This window comes from Vanacampus margaritifer, chromosome 5 (assembly GCF_051991255.1).
Source record: "Vanacampus margaritifer isolate UIUO_Vmar chromosome 5, RoL_Vmar_1.0, whole genome shotgun sequence".
In the NCBI taxonomy this organism is placed as follows: domain Eukaryota; kingdom Metazoa; phylum Chordata; class Actinopteri; order Syngnathiformes; family Syngnathidae; genus Vanacampus; species Vanacampus margaritifer.
The window spans coordinates 28,832,696-28,857,786 of NC_135436.1; the positions used below are offsets into that span (position 1 = coordinate 28,832,696).

Below are 25,091 nucleotides of genomic sequence, written 5' to 3' on the forward strand. Positions count from 1 at the left end.
CTCCGTGCTCAAAGGCAGTTTGTCACGCTGTGTGTATCCCATCCAAAGACGCTTTTACAGGTTTCATGTGAGTTGATGATGATGATGATGATGATGATGGTAAAACATCTGCTGCTTTGTCTTTAAATGAGAAAAAAAAAAAAAAACATTCCTATGCAGCCTGGAGCAAAGTATTACAGATAAGGCGGTCTGGTTTTTGTACTTTGATATGAAATAGACAAGCAAAGGAAGAGGATTAAAATGACCTTTTAAATGCTATATTGGAGTTAAAGAAAAAAATGACTTAAAAGTTGTTCGTATTATTAAGCGACTGCTGGCTCGAGCTGAAGACAAAATCTGATCTTTGGCCTTTGGATAATTTGTTCCATTTTAATTCAGGTCTGACAAATGAGGATGAATAAGCCCCATAGACTATTAGATGTGATGAAAGAAAGAAAAAAGCATAAAACGTATGCGTCTCTCTCCAGAAATTCAAAGAGGCGACACATCCGATGTTCAATCCTTTGTAATGCTTCTGCTGTGTGCAAGAATATGCAAAACACACACTTGGCATTATCACTACATTAAAAAAAAATAAAAAAAAAAGTTGGATTCAATGAAATATTTGATTGTTTTGGAGGATTTAGCAGCAAATCAATGACTCGTTCTCTTTGAAACTTAGTTAATGAGAAAGTGCAAGCAATCAAAACGATGACATCACCTTTTAAAGTCAGTGGCCGAGAAAGAATTCAATTAAACTTGAGTCAAAATGGACGCCAAACATCTGACGATAAGGCGCTGAAGCCATTAAGGTGACACGACACTACGCCCGCACACTTCTGCTTATTTGGGTGAATTCCTTAGTAGGACTTTGTCAAGATCAAATTAGCCTAAAATGGCCGCCATCCCGCTTAAGTTTGTGCATGGGTTTTGTAAGATTTTTTTCATCTCATGGCAGTCATCTACTCAATTTTGCCTCAGGCAATGAAACTCGTACCGGGAGCTCCACCCCCAACCCCCCACCCCAATCTATTTGAGGCTTAATAATTCAGCCGGCTGTTTCACACCAAAATGGGTGACTTACTGTATTTATTTATTTTTTCTCAGTGGAGCATAATTAGTGGCGCCCTCTAGTGGTAAGAACCACGGCTGAAGCCCAGTTCAGGTTTTTTTTTTAATGCTCAATAGTATTTATTCTTACAGAACTGCATTTTTCTTTAGGTACGTTCTCTATTTAACTTTTATGTACAATATATTTTAATTAGATTATTATTTAAGGGGTTTTTTTTACGTTTAAGTGCAGTATGAAAGTTCAAAGTGCGCACAAAGTCTAGTGGCTTACAATGAAGTTGAATAAAACCAACTCGTTTTTGATGCCCATGACACCACTGGATTTCAATGTTGGTCATGATGGCCAATGTAGTGGGAAAAAAAAAAGGTTGGCAGGATTCTCACTTTATTCTTAGACATCTCAAGTTTATTCTCAGAATTCTGACTTTAAAGTGAAAATTCTGACTTAAATCTCAGAATTCTGACTTTAAAGTGAGAATTGTCACTTTTTGTGACAAAGAGCTATGAATTGTGAGATTAAAGTCATAGTTCTTACTTTAAAGTCAGAATTCTCACTTAAAAGTCAGAATTCTGACTTTATTCTCAGAATGCTGACCAATGAAGTGTAACAAAAAGAGTTGGCAGGATTCTCACTTTATTCTCAGAATTCTCAAATTTATTCTTAGCATTCTCACTTTAACTCATTCACTGCCATTGACGGGCTATAGACGTCAAAAATTCATTTGAACTATTTCTATTAGTTTAACATTTTTTTTCCACTTTTGTTAACAAGAGTATGAAAACCTAGAACAAAATATTTGTTATTGCACATTTAGAACAGATATAAAATGTGTGATTAATCGTGAATTAACTATTGAAGTCATGCGATTAATTAAGATGAAAAAAAGTAACTGTTAACTGGAAAAATAAACAAACTCTGAATATCGACCAATGGTCTAACCTCCTCATAAATCACATTTTAATGGAAAAAATATCTGCCTCAAATAAAAACCAAATATCAAAATTTCTAGAAACATGGTCTACGTATAAAGAATTTTTTAACCTAATTCCGGTTACTTAATTCTGTCTGTTAGCGAGAGCCACTACATCGTGATAACTTACATTGATGTTTCTGCATCTGGCAATTTATTATTATATTATATTATTAGTATGGGATTTTTTTTTTTTTAATGGGCTTTAGGTGAACTGATGAATACACACACGCTCGCACGCACGCACGCACACACACACATACACACACATACACATACTCACCCACATACAAAAAAAAAGTATATATATATATATATATATGTGTGTATATGTATATGTATTAAAAAAAAAAAAAACATTTATTAAAATTTTTTTAATTGATTTGTTGGGGTTTTTTTTTTTTAAAAAAGGAGAGCAATGATGATGTCAATCGAATGAACAATACTGAGCTCTCCTGTAAAAAAAAAAAAAAAGATGAAAAAAAGTAATCGCCCGACGTCCCTCATTTTTAATAATCTTTTATTTTTTATTTATTTTTTAAATCATGCCAGGCGATTTACATTTTTGATGGCAATTAACTGCAATTAAATGAATTCAATTTTATATCTGTTCTAAATAAATACAATAAAAAGAATTCTAGGTTTTCATGCTCTTGTTAACAAAAGTAGAAAAAAATGTTAAACTAATAGAAATAGTTCAAATGAATTTTTGACGTCTGTCGCCGTCAATGGCAGTGAATGAGTTAAAGGGAAAATTCTGACTTTAATCTCAATGTTCTGATTTTAAAATGAGAATTGTTACTTTCTGACAAAGAGCTATGAATTGTGAGATTAAAGTCAGAATTCTCACTTTATTCTTCAGAATGTTGGCCAATGAAGTGGGGGAAAAAGGGTTTGCAGGATTCTCACTTTTATTCTCAGAATTCTCAAGTTTATTCTCAGAGTTCTGACTTTAAAGTGAGAATTCTCACTTTGTGACAAAGAGCTATGAATTGTGAGATTAAAGTCAGAATAATGAGAAAGTCAGAATTCTGAGATTAAAGTCTGATTTCTCACTTTATTCTCAGAATTCTCAAGTTTATTCTCAGAATTCTGACTTTAAAGTGAGAATTCTGACTTTAAAGTGAGAATTCTCACTTTGTGACAAAGAGCTATGAATTAAAGTCAGAATAATGAGAAAGTCAAAATTCTGAGATTAAAGTCTGATTTCTCACTTTATTCTCAGAATTCTCAAGTTTATTCTCAGAATTCTGACTTTAAAGTGAGAATTCTGACTCAGAATTCTGACTTTAATCTCAGAGTTCTGACTTTAAAGTGAGAATTCTCACTTTGTGACAAAGAGCTATGAATTAAAGTCAGAATAATGAGAAAGTCAGAATTCTGAGATTAAAGTCTGATTTCTCCGCCATCTTTGCCAGCCCTGCCGCAGTGTTGAGCTGCACAATTTTATCAACACGTCCCCGTCACGCTCGATTTGCGCATCGCATGCGGACGGCCGAGGGCTGCTGGGAAAGGAAGCGGTGTGTGTGCGTGACAGCTCAATGGGCTCACGCATCAACGTCGAGAGCGTAAACGATGAGCTCGTATGTGAGAGGCTTCAGTCAAGCCTCTCGTGAGCTCCGCCAGAGCGTTAACCTTGCTCGCGTTCATCCATACGGGTCGCACGCTCGGCGCCGCCCTCCTCTTATATCTCGCCAGCCGCCATCTGTTATTTATCATACACGTACGGCACATTGGCTGCCGAGTGCAGTACCGCAAGATACATGACTTCTCATCAGTGAGTCCGTTTCAGCAGAATTCTTTGCCAGATGGAAAGTTAGAAAATTCTGCCACCAAAACCGTCAAAGCAGCCATTTTGAGTGAATCTGCAGGTTAATTCAATAAATTGGCTCATTGTTTTTTGAACAGTTTACAGTCTAATCGTGGAGTGTAATTCCACTGTCTGCCACCAGACGGCATCACACTATTGTTTTACACTACGCACATTTGACAGAAGAAGACTGAAAACAGGAAGTAGGCAGACCTATTTTATGGCAGGCCTTGTTTTTTATTCAATGTCAAATCCTCTAGTCCTGCTTTTTACGCCTACACAAAGTAACAGTTGTAGGTTTGCCTTATAATAAACACGTTAGGGCAGGACTAGGGATGGACATTGTGAGAGTTAACTTTGTTAGTTTGGGAAAAAAATCTGCATTTGTTAAATGTAAACACATTGTGAGGGAAAAGTAAACTCACACTTTTGGAATTTTAATATTTTTGTCTTGATATATTATGTTTTTAAATATTTATTTTAGAAGTTTGTTTAAAGTCCTTAAAAACAAATAAGTGCCCTGCATTCTTTCAAGATATTGTATGCCTATACTCTGTGTGTGTGTGTGTGTGTGTGTGTGTGTGTGTGTGTGTGTGTGTGTGTGTGTATATATATATATATATATATATATATATATATATATATATATATAATTTGTGAAATTTATTTCACAGGGCATCTCGAAAATCTGGATACATGGGGAAATGCATAAATATTTTTTTTTAATTTAAATTAAAAAAAAAAAAATTCTAATTTGCACGACTACTTGTTGCCGGGTAGATTTCAAAAGACTCGAGCATAACTGCCAATGAGCCAATGAAAATAATACGAGTGCCAGCCACGTCCTCTGTAAGGGCTGCAACTATAAGGATGTTTATTTAAACACATTATTTTACTATTAACTGTAAGAAATATAAATGACTATAATAACAATTTTGGGTTGGCAGAAACTTTTGCCACGTGTTGAAATTGTGATATGTAACAGAAATCTTTAGTACAAGGCGAAAGCTTTGTCTGCTTTGAAGAGAAACGTGAGCTACCTCCATGCACCGGCATTCTTCTTCTCCTCCTCCCGTTTCTTCTTCTTCTCCGGTGTTTTGTGCGTCATCCTTCACCGTGTCTAATTGGGACGTTCGCGTTGGATCAGAAAAGGTCAGCGCACGAAATGGATCTCAGCCGCCTTGTAGTAATCAAGCAGCCGTTTCACGCTAAATGAAACCGTTAATGCGTGCGCCCAAACATTCATTAGCGCCGTCGAACCGAGCGCAATTAGCCTGGGGGGGGGGTGTGGGTAGGGGTTGCGATTGCCGCCGGGGGTGGGGGGGGGGGTCGTGTTGTTGCGAATGCACCGTGGGTGTCGAAGGCATCATCTCAGCAAGGTCTCATATGATTATTATCCAGAGCGTCCAGCCTTTGATTGGTTAATGAATGGATTTCTTATAGAACTCGTTAAAGCAGAGAATAACGACTGCATGCTAACGTTTTTGATTGGAATGCAGCCTATCTAGGCAGTTGTGCAAACGTTCCCTTCTTTGTGATGAAAATATGATTTGGAGTAGAGCAGACATGAAGAGCTCATAGTTAAGTTAAAGTGAATGTACAACAAGTGGACCCTTCGTGTTTTGGACCACAGCCCATCTATGCAGTTGTCCACACTTCCCCATGTGCATTTTTGTGATGAAATGTAATTTTTGAAATGAAACAGACATGATAGAACATTTATTGTCAAGTTAAAATATAGATTTGAGGTGGACCTTCAGGCTTTAAAAGGGGCCACAGCCCATCTAGGCAGTTGCACAAACTTCCCCTTATAAATATGTTGCTGTTTTTTCTGCTGAATATGAGTCAATGCTAGAGAACTCATTGTCAAGTTATATTATTAAAAAATATTATTATAAATTATACATACACTGAGTGGACAGGCTTTAATTGAATTGCAGCCCATCTAGGCAGCTGTGCACAGTTCCCCGTGTGAATTTTTGTGATGAAATGTGATTTTTGAACCCGACATGATAAAACATTTATTGTCAAGTTAAATTACACATAAGAGGTGGACCCTTCAGGCTTTAAAATGGGCCGCAGCCCATCTAGGCAGTTGCACAAACTTCCCCTTATAAATATGTTGCTGTTTTTTCTGCTGAATATGAGTCAATGCTAGAGAACTCATTGTCAAGTTATATTATTAAAAATTATTATTATAAATTATACATACACTGAGTGGACAGGGTTTAATTGAATTGCAGCCCATCTAGGCAGCTGTGCAAAGTTCCCCGTGTGAATTTTTGTGATGAAATGTGATTTGAAACAGACATGATAAAACATTTATTGTCAAGTTAATCTATACATTTGAGGTGGACCCTTCAGGCTTTAAAAGGGGCCACAGCCCATCTAGGCAGTTGCGCAAATTTCCCCATGTTAAGATGTAGAGAACTCATTGTCAAGTTAAAGTGAATGTACAACAAGTGGACCCTTCATGTTTTGGACCACAGCCCATCTATGCAGTTGTCCACACTTCCCCATGTGTATTTTTGTGATGAAATGTGATTTGAAACAGACATGATAGAACATTTATTGTCAAGTTCAAATATAGATTCGAGGTGGACCTTTCAGGCTTTAAAAGGGGCCACAGCCCATCTATGCAGTTGCACACATTTCCCCATGCAAATTTTTGATTAAATGCTAGCAAACTCATTGTCAAGTTAAATTATTCATGCATTGAGTCTACCCTACAGGCTTTAGTTGAACTGCAGCCCGACTAGGCAATTGTGTAAACATCCCCTATACATTTTGTTTTGTTTTTGATTAAATTTTGGATGTAGTGCCAGGGCAGACATGATGGAAAAGTCATTGTCAAGCGATGTTATACATCCATACTTATAATATGGGAATATATGTTTGTAATTGGACAACAGCCCATCTAGGCAGTCGTCAAAAACAACCGTACTCCTTTTTCACTGCTTTAAAAAAACAAAACATGTTGGTTGTTTCACACAAGTTTGTTTTAACACAATAAGACATCTTGAGACCTTTGGTATTGTTTAAAAAAAATACCATGCCCGACTTTTCTTGCAGAACTGCTTTTGACTGACTGCATAAATGTTTCTCTTTTTAGGTAGTCTAGACAAAAATCAAGTGCTTGATTTGCTTTTCTTGCTTGTGCAGACTAATAAAAGTACTTTCCAGTTCATCGGGGTTACATTTACATCCTTGCCGAGCTTGTGCGAGTGACGGCACATAAAGTACTTGTGTTAAAAATGTCAGCCGTTTCTTGTATGTTTGCTTCTCAGCCGTGCGCTTGAGAATTAACCCCCGCCAGGCAGATGGATTGCTGTGAATTCAAGGTGTTTAATCTCATAAATTCATCTCGCCAAATGTTTCGCGATGATACGATTAAAGAAAAAAAAAATCAAATCCGAGATCAACTCCAGTCAACATCCTGTAAAGAGACACACACGCACACACGCACACACACCGTCCAGGCTGTATTTGAACGTGCCTTTTTTTAAACACTTTCTATTAACACTTTTCTCGTGTGGGTTTGTTCAAGAAACGGTCCACGTGTGTCACTTTGCCAAACAAAATGCTGTTTTGTTTCTTGTAGGGTTTCGAGTCACAAGTTCCAAACCTGGCTTCAAATTTCAAATGAGGTTTTCGAACCTTTAGTAGATCGTACACAGTCAAACCACCAGTGTTCGATTAACACTGAGAGTGTTAAATCTAACACTAGAGAAGTGTTTATATGTGTCCACACCAATGAGTGTAAATTTGACACTTTTCAAAGTGTTACCTTTTTTCACACTTAACCAGTGTTACTCCAACACTGTATAGTGTTAAAAATCTACACTGGTAAACACTGAGTAGTGTTGAAATTACTCTTCACTTGTGTCAATGTTAAACATTTCATCCTGCCAAACTACACTTAACGCTGGTGTTTAAACACGTATGAAGGTATTGCACTAGTGTCAGTGTTAAAAATTGTACTCAAACGACACTTTACTCTAATTAATTAAGTTAGCTAGCTTCCCTCCCCCCCCCCAAAAAAAAAACGAGTTCGCAACTTTATTTTGAAATATACCGGATCTACCTTAATGCCGACGCTCGACCTTCTGTCTGTCGTGTCATTTCTCCAGCTTCATTAAAATACGCATGTGACGGCGGGAAAATTTTGAACGCTGGCGGAAACCTTCCGCACCGTATCCGCACCACATCCGCAGCGCATCCGCAGCGCATCCGCACAGCATCCGCAGCGCATCCGCACCGCATCTGCAGCGCATACGCCCCCACACTGCAGCTGGTGTGAATTGACACGCAGACTCGAATGCTTTCTATTCCTTGCGGTGGCCGTACGGAAAAACGCACCGCGTCCGTTCCGCACTCAGTGTGAATTGAGCGTAAGAAATTGATGGAACAAGGAAAGTTGACAAACCAGGAAAGTAAAAGTCAACAAATAAACGTACCATCCAGAAAAGTATACAAACCAGGAAAGGAGATTAGGAGACAAACCAAAAAATTGACAAACCATAAGAAGGGACAAAGTTGGCAAACCAGGAAAGTAAGAGTAGACAATCCAAGAAACTCATAAAAACAGAAAATAAATTTAACAGCCAAGAAAGTCGATAAACCGGGAAAGTAGACAACCAGGAAAATACGCAAACCATGAAAATGGACAAACCAGGAGAAGAGACAAAAAAGGGACATCGGCAAACCCGCAAAATATGTGAAACCAGCAAAGTATACTCAAACCTTTGTTGCGCAAACCTGTCTTAGCATGCATGGCCAGGCGGTGTCCTGATGTCCCGGTGGACGCTTCCTGCAGTCTGATTGGCCTTGCTAGAACCTTCGCGCGGGTGTGTGTGTGTGTGTGTGGGGGGGGCTAAGATGTCGTGTGCGTCAAACGTGCAGCACACGTACAAGGTCATCGTCTCCGTTTGACGCCTCCTACCTGAACAAGCTGAACACCGAAGGAGTGACGGCGGCTTTCCGGCGGGAAATGAACCTTTTCATCACATTGATTTCCTCAAGCGTGCGCTAAAACAATCCTTGCCACGCGCTGGCATTTGCCTCTGATTGAGACGGATCTCCGGTCCGGACGCCGCGCGGCGGCCCGTGCTAAGCTAATAGCCGTATTCCCTCAACTGGGCCTTTTGTGAGTAATCGGCTTCCCTTAGTTGTTGCTGTTGTTGTTTTTAATACGCTGCCCTGCGAAGCGCTGTTGGTTTTCTGCACTAATGCTTCACTCAAGTCCACTCGTGTCTCCGCCTTCGGCTCGGCTCAATGCGGGGAAATCAATAGTTCGCCACGCAAACACTTCCTGGTGAAGTTTTGTTCTTTTCGAGATGTTGATAGAAGCGGACGGCAAAAGTCTGGCGTGGCAAACAAACGCTGCCTGGACTGCGCTTCAAAAGTTGTTTTTTTTTGTTACACAGTAAACATCGCAACAACAAAAAAAGAGCAAAAAATCCGATGATTTTTGTTGACTTTTTCTCCCTGTTGCAATCCTCTTTTTTGAAAACAGTTACTGCAGTTTTGTTTGGGTTTTGCTGAAATCAATTTGAGTTAGCTGTGTGCTAGCCAACATTGGTGCTAAGGGTAACGTATACACACTCAATAACAGGGGTTCAAGTACTGACCCTTGAAGGAGCACACGCGTCGTGGCCATTCGATCAGATCTGAAGTAACTCCTTTCCTCCAAGTAGGACCTGCACCATTTTAGGACTAGATCTGTCTAAATTAATCGACAACTATTTTAATAATTGAGTAATCGTTTGGAGCCATTTTTTTATTTAAAATTGTTAAAATCCTCTGATTTCAGTATATTTTATTTCATATCTTTTTTAAATCACTGTACGAATAAGAAATAAACACCAACCACTGGTTAATCAACAGTAATTAGGGGGGAAAAAGTTTTTGTAATATACTTGAATGCAAAATTAAAATGAATCTGATTAGCCGATTAATCGATTGAATAATTGACAGATTAACCGATTCTAAAAATATTTGATAGTGACAGCTAGAAGACAGTGCCAAAAAATCGATTCTCATAAGAATCGTGATTCTCATTTAGCATGATTCAAAAATAGATTTTAAATGGCCCAAAATGGATTTTATTTAAATTATTTTATTCTGTCTTGCCCTTGTTTGTGCGTGCCTTTACTGGGAGCGCTGTTCATGTTGTACACGATTTAGCCACTTAGGGGCAGTGTAGTTCCGCGAGTTCTGATACGCTGTTAAGTTGTAGCCACATTAGAGAGTCGAAGGAAAAAGTCACGATCAAGTTATTCCAATAAAAGTAGTTTTTTTTTGCAGCGTAGAAAGAGCATATGCAGGTGAGTAATGTCAAGATGCTTCTCTGTATGCATTCCTGAAGCGTTTTGTATGAATAGCCGTTAAGTGATAAAAGTGCAGCGAGTAGCATGCTAATTAGCATTAGCGAGTCAGACTGAAGTAAATCATGACAATTCTTTGCACATCTATAAATTGAAGCAAAAATCTTTTTTTAATCAAAAATCGTCCCGAAGTGAAAATCGATTTTGAATCGAATCGCAGACCCTAAAATCGGAAATGAATCGAATCGTGAGACAGTCAAAGATTCCCACCCCTAATGACAGCACCATTTAGGACTGTTCCATTTTCAAGCCTAACTTTAGTGATAAGAACTGTGAACCAATTAGCTTTATACATTTTCCCACGTACGAACTGTGCCGTCCTGTTTAAAACCCAAAAATACAAAATAAAAATACTGTAGACTGCAAAGGCGTTTCCGTAAATGAATATCGTAACCTCAGACGGCGGTGAGATATTTCTGGATCTTGCCGGTTCCGGACGATCACTGACTTTTTCTTTTTCTTTTTTTTGCAGCTCTTCGGGACAACCGGATCGAGCTGGTGCGAGCGTCGTGGCAGGAGCTCACCATCCGCATCAGCGACGTCGGGTTGGCCGACGAGGGCCAGTACACGTGCTCGCTCTTCACCATGCCCGTCAAGACCACCAAGGCCTTCCTCACCGTCTTGGGTCAGACGTCAAGCCAGTAACGAGAGTAGCGAGTGCAAGCAGCTTTTGTCACGCGCGTTTGTGTGTCCAGGAGTGCCAGAGCGGCCCGAGATCACGGGTTTCACCAGCCCGGCCCTGGAAGGCGAGATCATCACCCTGACGTGCACCGCGGCGGGCAGCAAGCCGGCCGCCCACATTCGCTGGTTCCGCAACGACAAGGAGGTCCAAGGTAGGCCACGTGTGGAGCACAATCAAACCCAAAGTGGACCCAAAGCGCTTCCCTGAGGGACTCCATTCCAAACGAGGCAATCTGAATGCTATTAGCTGAATGCTAAGATTTGATTGCATGTTCCTATGAAGTCAATTGAAAGATAAATGATGTGGAAAATGACACACTTTGAATTAGTAGTTCAATGATAAATGAATAAAAAGAAAACTTGAACTGAAAGTGGGATTTATTAATTTCAGAGAAATGGATGTACCGGAGAACCTGGGTTCAAACCCTGCTTTGACGACCTTTTAGTACATTTGATGGTTCGATACCAACTGACTTATCATTTCAAGAAACGGATGATCATTTCTCTGAAATGATTCGATCTGACCTTAGACAGATCGCAGTCACAAGACTTGACTTCACAAGCACATGCGCTCAAATCTTAGCATTCAGCTAACAGCATTCCGATTTTTAGCATTCCCAAATTTGTCACGCTTGATTTATTATATTGACTTATAGACCCTAAAGGTTCAATTCAACTTCCATTCTGCTGTCTCTATTTTGTGTCATACTTTGGTTGACTTTGTGTAGGTTAAAAGGAGAGCAACAGACTTGAAAATGAAAGGAATATTTGTAGCGTCGAACTTAAGGCTGACAAAACGATGCAAGAGCAGCAGATGGTGCCGCGATCACACGCAACACGCAAACGCTCGTCGTATCGCTTTTATCGCTTTTTTTTCCTGCAAGTTGAGAAGACAAAAGAAAGGCGCAAATAAACGTTGAAGAAGCCGATGTTTTCGTTGCCGGCTTTGGAGGCGCTCGGCTCTTTAATGTCGCTCGGCGATGCAGCGTGACAGTTGCTCTTTATTGAAGTTTTGCACTTGAGAGCGTTTTCCTGGTGCTTCCGTCTGCCTGCTGTCCGTCCGTCCGTCTGTTTGGCTGGCTGCTCGGCGCGGCGTGATTGATGGCGGCGCGGCGAGGATGTGAAAGGCCGGCCGCGTTGGGATGGCGCGCACGTAGATGGTTGAAGGGCCAGCGAGGGGGGGGGGGGGGGGGGAGAGAGCCGTCCGTCTCGGTGGAGATGACGAGGCGCTCTTTTCTCGAGCGCCTCGTCAAAAGTTGCCTCCAAAAACTTGAGATGTTGAACACGCCTGTGGCTACGCGCTCGCGGGACGCTTCGTTCGGTGCACGTTCCAAATACATGAGCTGTCTTCAAAATTCTGCCGGCACAAAGACAAAAAAGTGTCGTTTGTACTCGGGGCTGTCACATTCGAAAAAAATTTTAATCGATTATTCTAGCGATTTTTCCATCGGTCATTGTTTTCTAAAAGGAGATGTTTTCAATTAAATGATATCAAGAAGGACTACAAAAATCTGAGAATAATTACTGTTGAGAGGCTGAAATCAGGATTTGGACCATTTTAAAGTTAAACAATTACTTGATTATTAAAAATAGTTGATTATTAACTGATTATTTTCTATATCTGTGGTTTGTACTGCATGATCAGTTAGTGCTGTCACTATCGAAAATTTTTAGAATCAATTATTCAATTCATTTTAGATTTGCTAGATTAAAGTGAAATACAAAATTATTTCCCTCCCTGATTACTGTTTTATTAACCAGTGATCAGAGGTTGCGAATCCACAAAACCCCTCCCAGAGTTTGGCTTTAGCCCCAGGTGCTACCTAGCTAGCTCCCTAGCTTGTTTACCTGCTAGGGAGCTAGCTAGCTAGCTAGCACGAGGGGCTAAAGCCAAACTCCGGGAGGGTTTTTACTGTCTGGACCTGGATTTGCCATCTCTGCCCGTGATTGGTATTTATTTTGTACTTCAAATATCAAAACGATTACTCGATTATTAAAGGTATTAGGTGTGGATTAATTTGATAATTTATTACTTGTTGATTAATCAATTAATTTTGACAGCTCTAAAATGAAATCAGAATAATTACTGTTGAGAGGTTGAAATCAGGATTTGGGCAATTTTAAGTTAAACAATGGCTGTAAACGATTACTCGATTATTAAAGGTATTAGGTGTGGATTAATTTGATAATTTATTACTTGTTGATTAATCGATTAATTTTGACAGCTCTAAAATGAAATCAGAATAATTACCGTTGAGAGGTTGAAATCAGGATTTGGGCAATTTTAAGTTAAACAATGGCTGTAAACGATTACTCGATTATTAAAAAATAGTTGTTGATTAATTTGATAATTTATTACTTGTTGATTAATCGATTAATTTTGACAGCTCTAAAATGAAATCAGAATAATTACCGTTGAGAGGTTGAAATCAGGATTTGGGCAATTTTAAGTTAAACAATGGCTGTAAACGATTACTCGATTATTAAAGGTATTAGGTGTGTATTAGGTGTGGATTAATTTGATAATTTATTACTTGTTGATTAATCGATTAATTTTGACAGCTCTAAAATGAAATCATAATAATTACTATTGAGAGGTTGAAATCAGGATTTGGGCAATTTTAAGTTAAACAATGGCTGTAAACGATTACTCGATTATTAAAAAATAGTTGTTGATTAATTTGATAATTTATTACTTGTTGATTAATCGATTAATTTTGACAGCTCTAAAATGAAATCAGAATAATTACCGTTGAGAGGTTGAAATCAGGATTTGGGCAATTTTAAGTTAAACAATGGCTGTAAACGATTACTCGATTATTAAAAAATAGTTGTTGATGATATAATGATTTAATTGATTCATTTCTACATCTCAGGTTTGTACTGCATTATAGTGAGATGAATCTCAATGACTTCATGTCACTCCCCACTATCGCAATCCGAAAGATCAAGCGTCCGTCTCCTTGCTGACAATGCAGCCTGCCATTGTTGTGGCGTCTCAATAGGGTTGAGGTCAGGGGATAACCGTGGCCACACCATGAGTTTTTCCCCCTTTATAGCCATTGCAACCAAAGCTTCAGTGGTATTTGTTTGTCAATTTTTTGCAGCGTGGGATGGTGCCTGGTCTCGCATGAGATTTGTTTCCGTGTGAAAGGCACATTTGTTTTCATACCAGTGCGGTTTGAAACCCCAATTTTCTTTTTCATTCCGATACCTTCAGGCACCCTAAATGAGCCGACCTCGCTTTCACAGCTTCAGCCCAAAACATCAATCCACCACCTCCTTCCTTGCTGACGTCACAATTCATTCCTTGAGTCATCAGAATAATTTATTTTTTATTTTTTTTAAAGTCTGGCTCAGACGGCGCACTTTTATGAGTCTCGCGCCGTTGTCAGGCCGCTTGGGCAAACACGGCGCCGAACGCACCTCCTAGTCAAAGCCACCCGCGGAACAAAGCCAGCGACTGGAGGGCTCGACTTAAAAACTTCATTTCCATGTCAGTGTCAGACAGGCGGCAGGTTCGGGGGACGTCAATCAACACTCCGGGATGGCAATCTTTTGTCGGCGTGCTTTTAAAGCTTGTCTTTTACGCCGGGAGTGCAATGTTGTGCTGTCACTCAAATCCATCCGCGTCGCTAGTGGGTGGGGGGGGGGGGGGGGTGGGGGTGCCGTTGGGAGGGGTGGGGGTTACGCCAGGTGTAATAGCAACAACATGTGGCTTTTATTTCATGTGCCAATGTTTTTTTTTTTTTCTATCAAAGGCGAGCTGAGCTGCAAAGCTGCGGGTAAATAAGTCATGTGGTTGCAGTCAATTGGTTTGTTTGCACAAACGTGAGACTTCACATTGCAAGCAACGCGGCCTCTGCTTTTATTTGCTCTGTACAATCTCTCCTCTTTCTGTGCAAGAAATAAACAAAGAATGGCGTCTCTTGGAGTTGCTTTGTAAAAAAAAAAAATATAATAATAATAATAAAAATTGTGACCGCATGGTGACTCGAGGTTGACTAAGCGGGACAGCAGCTGCCGTGTTAGTCCGAAGACCTTTAAGTGTTCCATTTCTTTTCTTCCTCGCAAGAAATAAACTACAAAGATAAATATTGGTGTGTCCCAGGCAAGGTTATAATAGTTTGTTTTTTTTGTTTGTTTCATTGAGGTAGTTTTATTTGGCTTCTAGTGCAGGTTTGTTTGTTTTTATTTTTCATTTGAGTTCACCATTAATGTCAGGTTCAGCCAACGAAACCGAGATGTGCACAGGTTACAACCTCCTACTCGTTCTGAAGCACATTCCGCCCGAACGCCTCTTTTTATTGGGTTAGGCCCTGGTTTTATCGCCTATTGCTGCTCTAAAGGGTTTGGGGATGCGCATAGCAGCAACGTGACAATCATCCCGGGTATGAGTCATTGCGCGGACAATATTGCAAAGGTTTCGGCCAAAGTTCACAAATGTGTCCGGCCGCTATCTTGTCAGGTTTCACTTCCTGTTTTGCAACTGCAGCTTCTTCTCTCCACAGACGAACCCGACCCACACGGTTCAAACATAGGTCACACTGCTGAATAAATGCGTTGCAATTATTCAAAGAGTAAATATGGGATAACTTATGTACATTTATTCTAACATGATTAGTTTTAGCTTTAGTTTTTTTTTTTTTTTTTATTAAACAAGGAGATACAGTAAATTCTTAATTTTAGTTTTCTTATTTTTAACAAAATATTATTGTGAAACTAAGCAAATTACAATTCTAAAATGTTTGACCTTCCTTCTTTTGTACAGCAAAACCCAAAACAAAAAGTTCCACTGCTGCCCCGATGTTGTCATTTTCAGGGGCCAATCGCCTTCTGCTGTTTAGTGAGCGTTGCTTGTCTTTTTGGTTCCCGCAGGCACGACGGAGGTGAGCGCCTCGGGCAAATCCTTCACGGTGAGGAGCAGCCTGCACTTCCAGGTGGACCGGGGCGACGACGGCGTGGCCTACACCTGCATGGTGGAGCACGTGTCTCTGTCCAACCCGTACACCACCACCGAAGTCCTGGAGGTCCATTGTGAGTCCCGCGCGCGGATGAGCACGAAGATTAGCACGGAGAAGGAAATACTAGAATTGAGATTACACGTACGTCTGCGGGTTTAGTTTTGCATTTCCGGCGGGATTAGTTGAGGATTATCTTGCAGGTAAGGGATTAGTAGCCGAAGACGGGCTGAGGGATGCGAGCTGCCCAAAGCCTGGAGAGCGAAGCGCGCTTGTTTTTTGTGTTTGTTTGCAGACGCTCCCCATCTGGAGATCACGCCTTCGCTGATCTTCCCGCAGGAGGGCCAGTACTTCAAACTGGAGTGCGTTTCCAGAGGAAACCCCAAGTAAGTCCTGGATGAGGAGATCGCTACTGTGGAAATACAGTCGTGGATGTGCCAGGGTTTGAGTCACATGACTTGAGTGGGCATCAAGAAAGACCCGATTGATGTTGATTGTAAGGTTCCATCGGGTGTGCGTGTCAAGGACAAAGTAAGTAGTATGGAGGACCAAAACTGCCCAAATTAAAAAATAAATAAATGACTCAATAAATCAATCAATGGATAAAAGTGAAAATAAAAATATAATTCAAAAATTAAATACAACAAAATAAATATAAACGGAAATAAAAACAACTATATATATATATATATATATATATATATATATATATATATAAAAATAATTACAAAAATAAAAAACAAGATTGAAAAAATAAAAATAAATGTTAAAATAAACCCAAATAAATTTAGGACCGCCCCTCATTTGAATAACATTTCGATCATCTGCAGCATGAAATAAATAAATATGTGAGCAAAGCGTTTTTATTGATTGACTTTACTTATTCTATTATTTATATATTTCGACATTTATTTTTATTTTCCTTTTTTATTTTTGTATTTATTTGTACTTCTATTTATTTATTTGGGGATATTTTTTTATTTTCTCGAATTATTTATTTCAAATTTTATTCATTCGAGTCCAAAAAAGACGGCATTTCACATCATTTACCTTCCGTCCTTTTCCTTCAATATCCAGACCAGAACCGGTTCTGTGGTCAAAAGACGGCGGCGATTTGCCCGACGTGGAGCGCATGATCGTGGAGGGCCGGGAGCTCACCATCACCACGCTGAACAAAACCGACAACGGCACGTACCGCTGCGAGGCCAGCAACCATCTTGGGACCAGCAGCGCGGAGTACATACTCTTTGTTTACGGTGAGAACACAGACACACAAAAAAAAATTCTTTTTTTTTCTGTCGTGCTCAACTTGACTCCATGTTACGAAGGCGTATTAGGGCCACGTATAAATATTTTTGGGGGAGAGGGTGGGGGCAATATAATGAGTAAGAACTCGCAAATTCGCGACAAAGGTGTCAAATTTGCCACTTTATAAAGTGGCAAATCTGCGAGAAAAAAAACTCGAAAATTTACGAGTTTATAAAGTGGCAAATTTGCGAGTAAAAAAACTTGCAACTTTATAAAGTGGCAAATCTGCGAGAAAAAAACTTGTAAATTTACGAGTTTCTTAAGTGGCAAATTTGCGAGTAAAAAACGTGCAACTTTATAAAGTGGGAAATTTGCGAGAAAAAAACTTGTAAATTTACGAGTTTCTAAAGTGGCAAATTTGCGAATAAAAAACTTGCAACTTTATAAGGTGCCAAATCTGTGAGAAAAAAACTCGTAAATTTACGAGTTTCTAAAGTGGCAAATTTGCGAGTAAAAAACGTGCAACTTTATAAAGTGGCAAATTTGCGGAAAAAAAACTAGAAAATTTACGAGTTTATAAAGTGGCAAATTTGCGAATAAAAAAACTTGCAACTTTATAAAGTGGCAAATCTGCGAGAAAAAAAAACCCTCCGAAACTTATCAGAAATACACGTAGCATAACTACAGTCTGTGAAGATCTGTTGGTGGTTAATGGGACATTGTTTATAAAATGAAAAGGCAGGATGGAGCCGGATTCATTCTTATTAATTTAAACTTGGCAGCTCGAGCGACAACACTTCCTGATCAGCTGACTAAGACTAACCAATCAGAAGCTAGCATACTTTAAGTAAATACAAGTGAACGACGGAGAGCAGCAGATTCGACACATCAACTTAGATACTTGTACAAAAAAAATGTATGAATGTGTAAATAAGAATTCTGGAAAAATACATGTAGTAAATTTGAATAAATGAATTTAAATGCTTAATCCTCCGGGTATGAACCTTTATCGCCTTTCTCGCTGGCCGTACCCAACGCTTCAAAGAGCGAATGCTTAACATCATGCTTAATCTCTGCTAAAGCAATTACTATCTCCTTATTTGAAAATTGGCACAAACATACGAGTAGGACGCTACGTGTATTTCTCGTAAGTTTTTCCCCCGTAAATCTGCCACTTTAAAAGCTCGCAAATAAAGTGGCAAATTTGCCACTTTATAAACTTGCAGATTTATGAGTTTTTTTCTCCGATTATTGCCCCCACCCTCTAAAAAAAATTATTAGTTTTTTATACCTGGCCCTAATAAGCCATCGTACCATTTCACCGAAAGTAACCTTGTTGTTATTATTGCCTTTGTACGGAATTTTAAAGGCCACAAAAAGCTTTGGCTATTTTTATTAGCAAAGTCAGTCATGTCTAGAAAACGATTTACACTCTCAGGATGCCAGACAAAAGTTTTTGGGGGTTTTTTTGTTTGTTTTTTTGCAGCGCTCCACTTGACTCCATGTCATTGACAGCATCAAATCAAGTGCAAAATCTCGGGTGTGAATATTGACTGTGTGCTGAATTTTAAAAGCCACCTGAAGCGACTCTTCCTTGCCTCGCTCTCGACACGACGGAGTTGTGCAGCTTTGGCGAACGCGCCATGCAACTCATTCACTCCCAGCCATTTTCACTGAAGCAACCCCCTTCGCTCCCGGCTGTTTTACTGGATTTTGACTGATTTTGCAAGGCCCACAGAATATTCTGTTCTATTGCTATAAAAAGATGGAACCTACCAAAAGCAAGATTCTTTCATCAGGAAAAAAAAGTATAGTTCTGTTTCCGTTTTGCAGCAATTAGCATTAGAATATAGCTAACATAGCCCTGGTTGATCTCTTATACTCTGCTGCCACCTGCAGGCCGTTTTTTGGGTAATAACCACTATTGCTTTAAGCGACCTCTTCAGGTCAGAGGCTGCATCAAAGCCTTCTGTTTGCTCTATAAATAAATACGTTTTTGGGAGCAAAAGAGTTCATCGTTATATTTATAACTCAAGTACATTTTAAATGTTAATTTTGCCGTGACAATATTAACAGTTAAACACAGACTGCCATAAAAAAAAACATTTATGCACGTGAATTCCAGACCTCTTTTTATAAATAAAAAAAATAAGTAGCTGTTTATGTTGTGAAATCCAGACTTTTTTTTTTAATACAATTGTCTTTATTTCATGTTTAATCAAAAATTAATTAATTAATTAATTAAAAATAACCTTCTTTTTTTTTTTTAACATCATCATTAAAAATGTACTTCAATTAAGTATTAGCAAAACTGGTTGTCAATTTTACAGGGTTGTCTGTATTTGTTGAATGTAACTACTAAAGTTACTTGTAATCTAATTTAGTTACTTTTGAAATAATTACATTATCAGTAAAGTAACTAAAAGTTACTTTTTCAAAGTAAATTAAGTCATGTCGTCACTTCAGGGCGAGAAATCATGTCGGCCGTGTTGCGATTGTGACGAAAATCCCGCTGATGATGAGCGGAAGCGCAGACGACGCCCAGGAATTGACAGCCCTTCCTCGGGACCTCCATCACGTCTGGCTGAGCGCCGAGCCGCCGTCTCCTCGGATGGCCTCAGCCCGGAAGACTCATTTGCAGCACCCGAGAGGCAATAAATGTCATCGCCGCGCCCCGATTCATCACCGCCGCCCATTACGCGCCCTAATATGCTTTATTAAGCCGAGCGAGGCAACGCGGCGTGTCGTAATTACTCGGAGATGTCGGCGAGACCGCAGCAGATGCGGCGCGGTTAAGTACACTTGAGCGATGGCCGCGTCCGACGGCTGCGGCGCCGGTTCGCCGTAAAGCAGCAAGCGGGGATGAGGGGAGTTGACGGCGCCCCCTACAGTTGTGAAGTGGAACTGACTTTCAAGTCAATGTAAATAAAACAGCAGCCGCAAATATGGCAAATAAATGGCTACTTCTTCCTGGTTCGTTATAATAAAATAAAAATAATAAAAGTTTGCCTACCCCTGCGATAATAACAACAAAAAAGCCTTTACAGTACCTGCACAATTATCCAGATTAGAGATAAACCAATCATTTTTTTTCAGGGCCGATTTCGATCCTCATTATTAGTAGTCAAAGAGGCCGATAACTACGGAAGAGGATCAGGGCCAGTGAAGAGAAAAAAAAGGGTTGGCAGGATTCTCCCTTTTTTCTCCGAATTCTGACTTTAAAGGGAGAATTCTTACATTTAATGTTATGAGGACGTCTTCAACATTTTTTGACCCACTGCGCACGCTCATCCTCCTCTTTTTCTAATCAGTTCATTACTTGCTTAATTTCAAATGGGGAAAAAAATGACCCCAATATTTTTGACATGAACAAATATTCTAAATGTGATACGCAAACATTTATTAAATGCTTTACTTTAATGCACGTAATTATGTTTATTGCTAAAATACGACCAGCGCTACTTTAAGCGTAGCCATCCGCTGTCACGCTAAAAGATAATTCAAAATTAATAGTGCGATTAATCTGCGTTAATTCATGATTAATGCGATATTTTTTTGTGACTAATTAATCAGTTAACGCTTTAACTTTGACAGCACTAGTTTTCTTTAATTGTTATTTTATTTATGCCAGAGCATCCAGAAGGCTTTGATGCAGCCTCTGAACTGAAGAGAATGCTTGAAGCAATGGTATTGATTACAAAAATGGCCAGCAGGTGGCAGCAGAGTATAAGAGATCAACCAGGGCCATGTTGCGAACAAGCTCTTTTCCCCACTGTTTTAAACAGATTTGTGAATAACGATGAAACTTAGCCATATTCTAACGCTAATTGCTGCAAAACGGAAACAGATAGAAATATACTTTTTTTTCCCCTCTAATCTTTCTTTTTGTGGATTCCATGTCTTTATAGGAATATAACAGAATATTCTGTGGGCCTTGCGAAATCAGTCAAAATCCAATAAAACAGCCGGGAGCGAAAGAGATTGCTTCAGTGAAAATGGCTGAGAGTGAATGAGTTAATACAGTGTTTCCCACACCATGTTAATACTTAGGCGGGCCGCCCAAGTAAATTGGCCACCATCCAAGAAGTTTTTGAGAAAATCTATTAAAAAATACGTGTGGATCGTGAGGCTAGAGGAGACGTGGTAACAGGACTGAGACCCCCCCGATTTCAAATCTGCGGGAAACACTGTAATAATTCCACAAAAATATTCAATGAACACAATAACTGTTTTTCTCGCCCTTTAGCGCTTACAACAATCGTACGTTACTCTGTTCTTAAGAGCTGCTGTCATATCGGCTGATTAAATTGATTAATCCTTTTTTGTTCTAAGCGTAAATCCACACATGAGCCATTTGGAGCTCCTGCCTCAATATTTTTATTTTGTTCCGTGGCTTCACCTGCTCCCGCGTGAGTCAATCGGGTGAGAGAATCAACACAAAGCACGCACGCGAGTAATTGTTGTTTGATTTTCCTCGTCCTGTGTGCCTTCCCCCGCGGAGTTTTTTTTTATTATTATTTTGATTTTTTTTTTTTTTACCACCACCGACATTCCCGCATCAGGCAATCACATTCCGTGTCCGCGTGCTCCGCAGCCCGCCTCGGCCGACATGACACGGCGCGTGCGGCCGATGATGGATGAGCTAACAAAGCGAGCTGTGAGCTAGAAAATGGTGTTGTTTGGCGGCTGCTTTTATCAAGTGGTAGTCGGGACCAGGAGCAAAGTCCGGGTACAGTAAAGGGAAGGGATAGGAGGCGTTTGTGCAGTCTATCCATATTTTCTTCTTCTTATTTCCTGTTAGCTTCGTTGCCAGCCAGTGAGTCGGCGCCGAACATGTAAATGCTTTTATTTGCTCACAAAAGGGACGGCTCACTATTTGGCAACCGGATTGCTCCTCTGGTAGGGATCTACATAAAAGGATGGCTCACTATTTGGCAATCGGATTGCTCCTCTGGTGGGGATCAATATGAAGGGATGGCTCACTATTTGGCAATCAGATTGCTCCTCTGGCAGGGATCTACATAAAAGGATGGCTCACTATTTGGCAATCAGATTGCTCCTCTGGCAGGGATCTACATAAAAGGATGGCTCACTATTTGGCAATCTGATTGCTCCTCTGGTGGGGATCTACATGAAGGGATGGCTCACTATTTGGCAATCTGATTGCTCCTCTGGCGGGGATCTACATGAAGGGATGGCTCACTATTTGGCAATCTGATTGCTCCTCTGGTGGGGATCTACATGAAGGGATGGCTCACTATTTGGCAACCGGATTGCTCCTCTGGTGGGGATCTACATAAAGGTGAAACTCCTCAACTCGGGTGAACCGTTCCTTGGGACCAAGATGCCATCAGATGGCGCCAAAGCACTACTTTTACTACATTCTAAGAGCGCAGAAATAGTTTTAAACAACGATGGAGTGGTTTCGAAGAATATGTCAAATGTGTTTATAGTTTGTCTCGTTTTCTTTTTCTGTGTTGCATGCCTCCACCCGGTGTCCCCGGCCGGGCTCAGACCCCAACGCCATCGGGCAGCACGGGCCCGACCACGCCCTGATCGGCGGCGTGGTCGCCGTGGTGGTCTTCATCACCTTGTGTTTGATCATCGTCCTGGGCCGCTACCTGGCCAGACATAAAGGTGAGCCCAGTACACTTTAAAACTTTGTACGGTCAAAATGTTGGAAAGCTTACATTAGGGCTTGCAATTAATCGAAATTCAATTACAATTCAATTATTACACTCCACATTTACAGAAACAAAAAATAAAAGATTATTCATACAAATTTTGAGTTGTTTACATTTATATATTTGCACCTTTTTTATTTTAAAATAACTAATTTAATAAATCTTGTATGGTTTAAAAGGAACTTGCATAATTATAAAAAATGTATTTGTCATAACTCATTCACTGCCATTGACGACTATTGACGTCAAAAATTCATGTGACGTATTTCTATCAGTTTAACATTTTTTTTCATTTGATTTCATTTTTTGAATGAAAACCTAGAATTTTCTATTGTAAATTGATAACAGATATAAAATTATCATGCGATTAATTATGATTAAATGCCCCTTATTTTTAATTTAATTTTTTTTTTAGTTAGGCCCGTCAGACGATAATTTTTTTAAAAATTGTAATTAATCACATGACTTCACAAGTTAACTAACGATTAATCTGTTTTAAATTTACAATATTTTTTTTTCTAGGTTTTCATATTCTTGTTAGCAAAAGTGGGAAAAAAAATGTTAAACTAATAGAAATAGTTCAAATGAATTTTTGGCGTCTATAGCCGTCAATGGCAGTGAATGAGTTAATATTTTTTACATGTTTAAACATGTTATTGTTTTGTACCAAAAAACAAATGATTGTTCTAATCATGATTTCGATTATTACCAAATGAATCGTGATTTATTTTTTTATTTTTTTAAATGTCCTTGTCCTGCACTTTACCACTTTACATCGTTACCATATTGCAGATGCTCCAAACACATTTTCGTTGTTTTTTTTTTTGTGACAATGACAATAAATCTTGGAATCTGAATCTGGTTGAATATTTTCTTCATAATGGAGCGGCCCGACATTACAGTACTTTGTACTTCCTCAATATTTCAGGCTGTGTTGACAATAAAGTGCTCTTGGGGGCCCTCTAGTGGCTGCTTGGGCCACCAAGTAGGTGCCTACTTTTAACCTTTTATTATTTGTATTTCACATACTTTTTATTATCCACGCAAAAATTCCCACTTAGTACATCCGACTTTAACAGTTCAATTTCAACTTGCTTCAAGAATTCACCGCTTCCTGGGAAAACAGATCGTCTGATTCCACATGACTTACAGTTTTGGCACAATTTAACGTTAAATATCAACTTTTTCGCCATTCATTTTCAATGGGACACTTTGAAGGCGATGGTTGAAATCCCACCTTAGACTGACTGCAGTTCAAGTTTTCTTTTTTTTGTCATTTATCATTCATCTACAATTAATAATTAGTCATATTCACGTCATTTATCTTTCAAATGACTTTATAAGCATTTCCCGCGCAATTTCTCCCCAAATGAGCATTTGGTGTAGTTGTGGTTTGTAACGCCGCCACATGTGCATGAACTGTGTTTTGTGGCCAGGCACGTATCTAACGCACGAGGCCAAAGGGTCCGAGGATGCCCCCGACGCCGACACGGCCATCATCAACGCCGAAGGGAACCACGTGCACGCCGAGGAGAAGAAGGAGTACTTCATTTAGGCTGCTTATTTCTTTTCTTACTTTTTGACAACGGACAATTTGAAGCTGCCTCAGTGTCACTTCCTCCCTTTTTCTTGATTCGATTTTAACGTCATTCACGGACAATTTATTTTATTTTATTTTTTTTTTAGTTGAAGGTGCCTCCATGTCTGTTTTCGCCATCACGGCACCTTCATCCGCACACGTTCTTGCGATATAACGTCAACTCCAGTCAAAGCTGTTTTTTCGTTTACCAGGTTTGTTAGCATCCGGGGGGGGGGGGGGGGGGGATTTTTTTTTCTCCACAATACCGCATAGCGAGATCCCAAAGTTGACGCAAAATGTAGAAGCACAATCTCCAAAAGATAAAAGCCGCTTCCTCTCGGCGACCTTTTTTTTTTTTTTTTTTTTTTTCTTCCCTTCCCCGGGCCGACATGTAAAAAGCACAAATTTGCGAGGGCTCAAAAGCAAGGAAACCCGATGCCAACTAGTTCTTGTCTCAGGATTCGTGTCGAGATCCGAGAAGAAAAAGTCCGGTCCAACCCCCGCCCTCGACCCCCTCCAATGTGAAAACTTTCTGAGTGGAACCTGGTAAAGTTGATCGGTCCTTGTGTCCAGGCGGGGGGGGGGGGGGGGGGGGGGGACTATGCTCAATGTGTGCATATTGTTGTTAAATACTTTGCTATAACGTGAATATTGGTGAAGAATATTGTTGATTCTTTGGATCCTTGGCACCTTTTTTTTTTTTTTTTATCGCGTATCGACG

At 39.7% G+C, this 25,091-nt stretch overlaps 1 protein-coding gene across 2 annotated transcripts in view; it reads left to right on the plus strand.

Annotated features, from left to right (window-relative positions):
* cadm2b (cell adhesion molecule 2b) overlaps positions 1–24,593 on the plus strand; it is a 123,997-nt gene extending 99,404 nt beyond the window's left edge. For both annotated transcript variants that reach the window (XM_077565723.1, XM_077565724.1), the window contains 7 exons: positions 10,690–10,842; positions 10,913–11,050; positions 15,777–15,935; positions 16,155–16,245; positions 16,937–17,115; positions 22,622–22,744; positions 24,228–24,593. In XM_077565723.1, coding sequence (XP_077421849.1) covers positions 10,690–10,842; positions 10,913–11,050; positions 15,777–15,935; positions 16,155–16,245; positions 16,937–17,115; positions 22,622–22,744; positions 24,228–24,346 — 962 coding nt within the window. In that variant the 3' untranslated portion in view covers positions 24,347–24,593. The remainder of the gene's footprint in view (positions 1–10,689; positions 10,843–10,912; positions 11,051–15,776; positions 15,936–16,154; positions 16,246–16,936; positions 17,116–22,621; positions 22,745–24,227) is intronic.
* Positions 24,594–25,091: the final 498 nt, after the last annotated feature.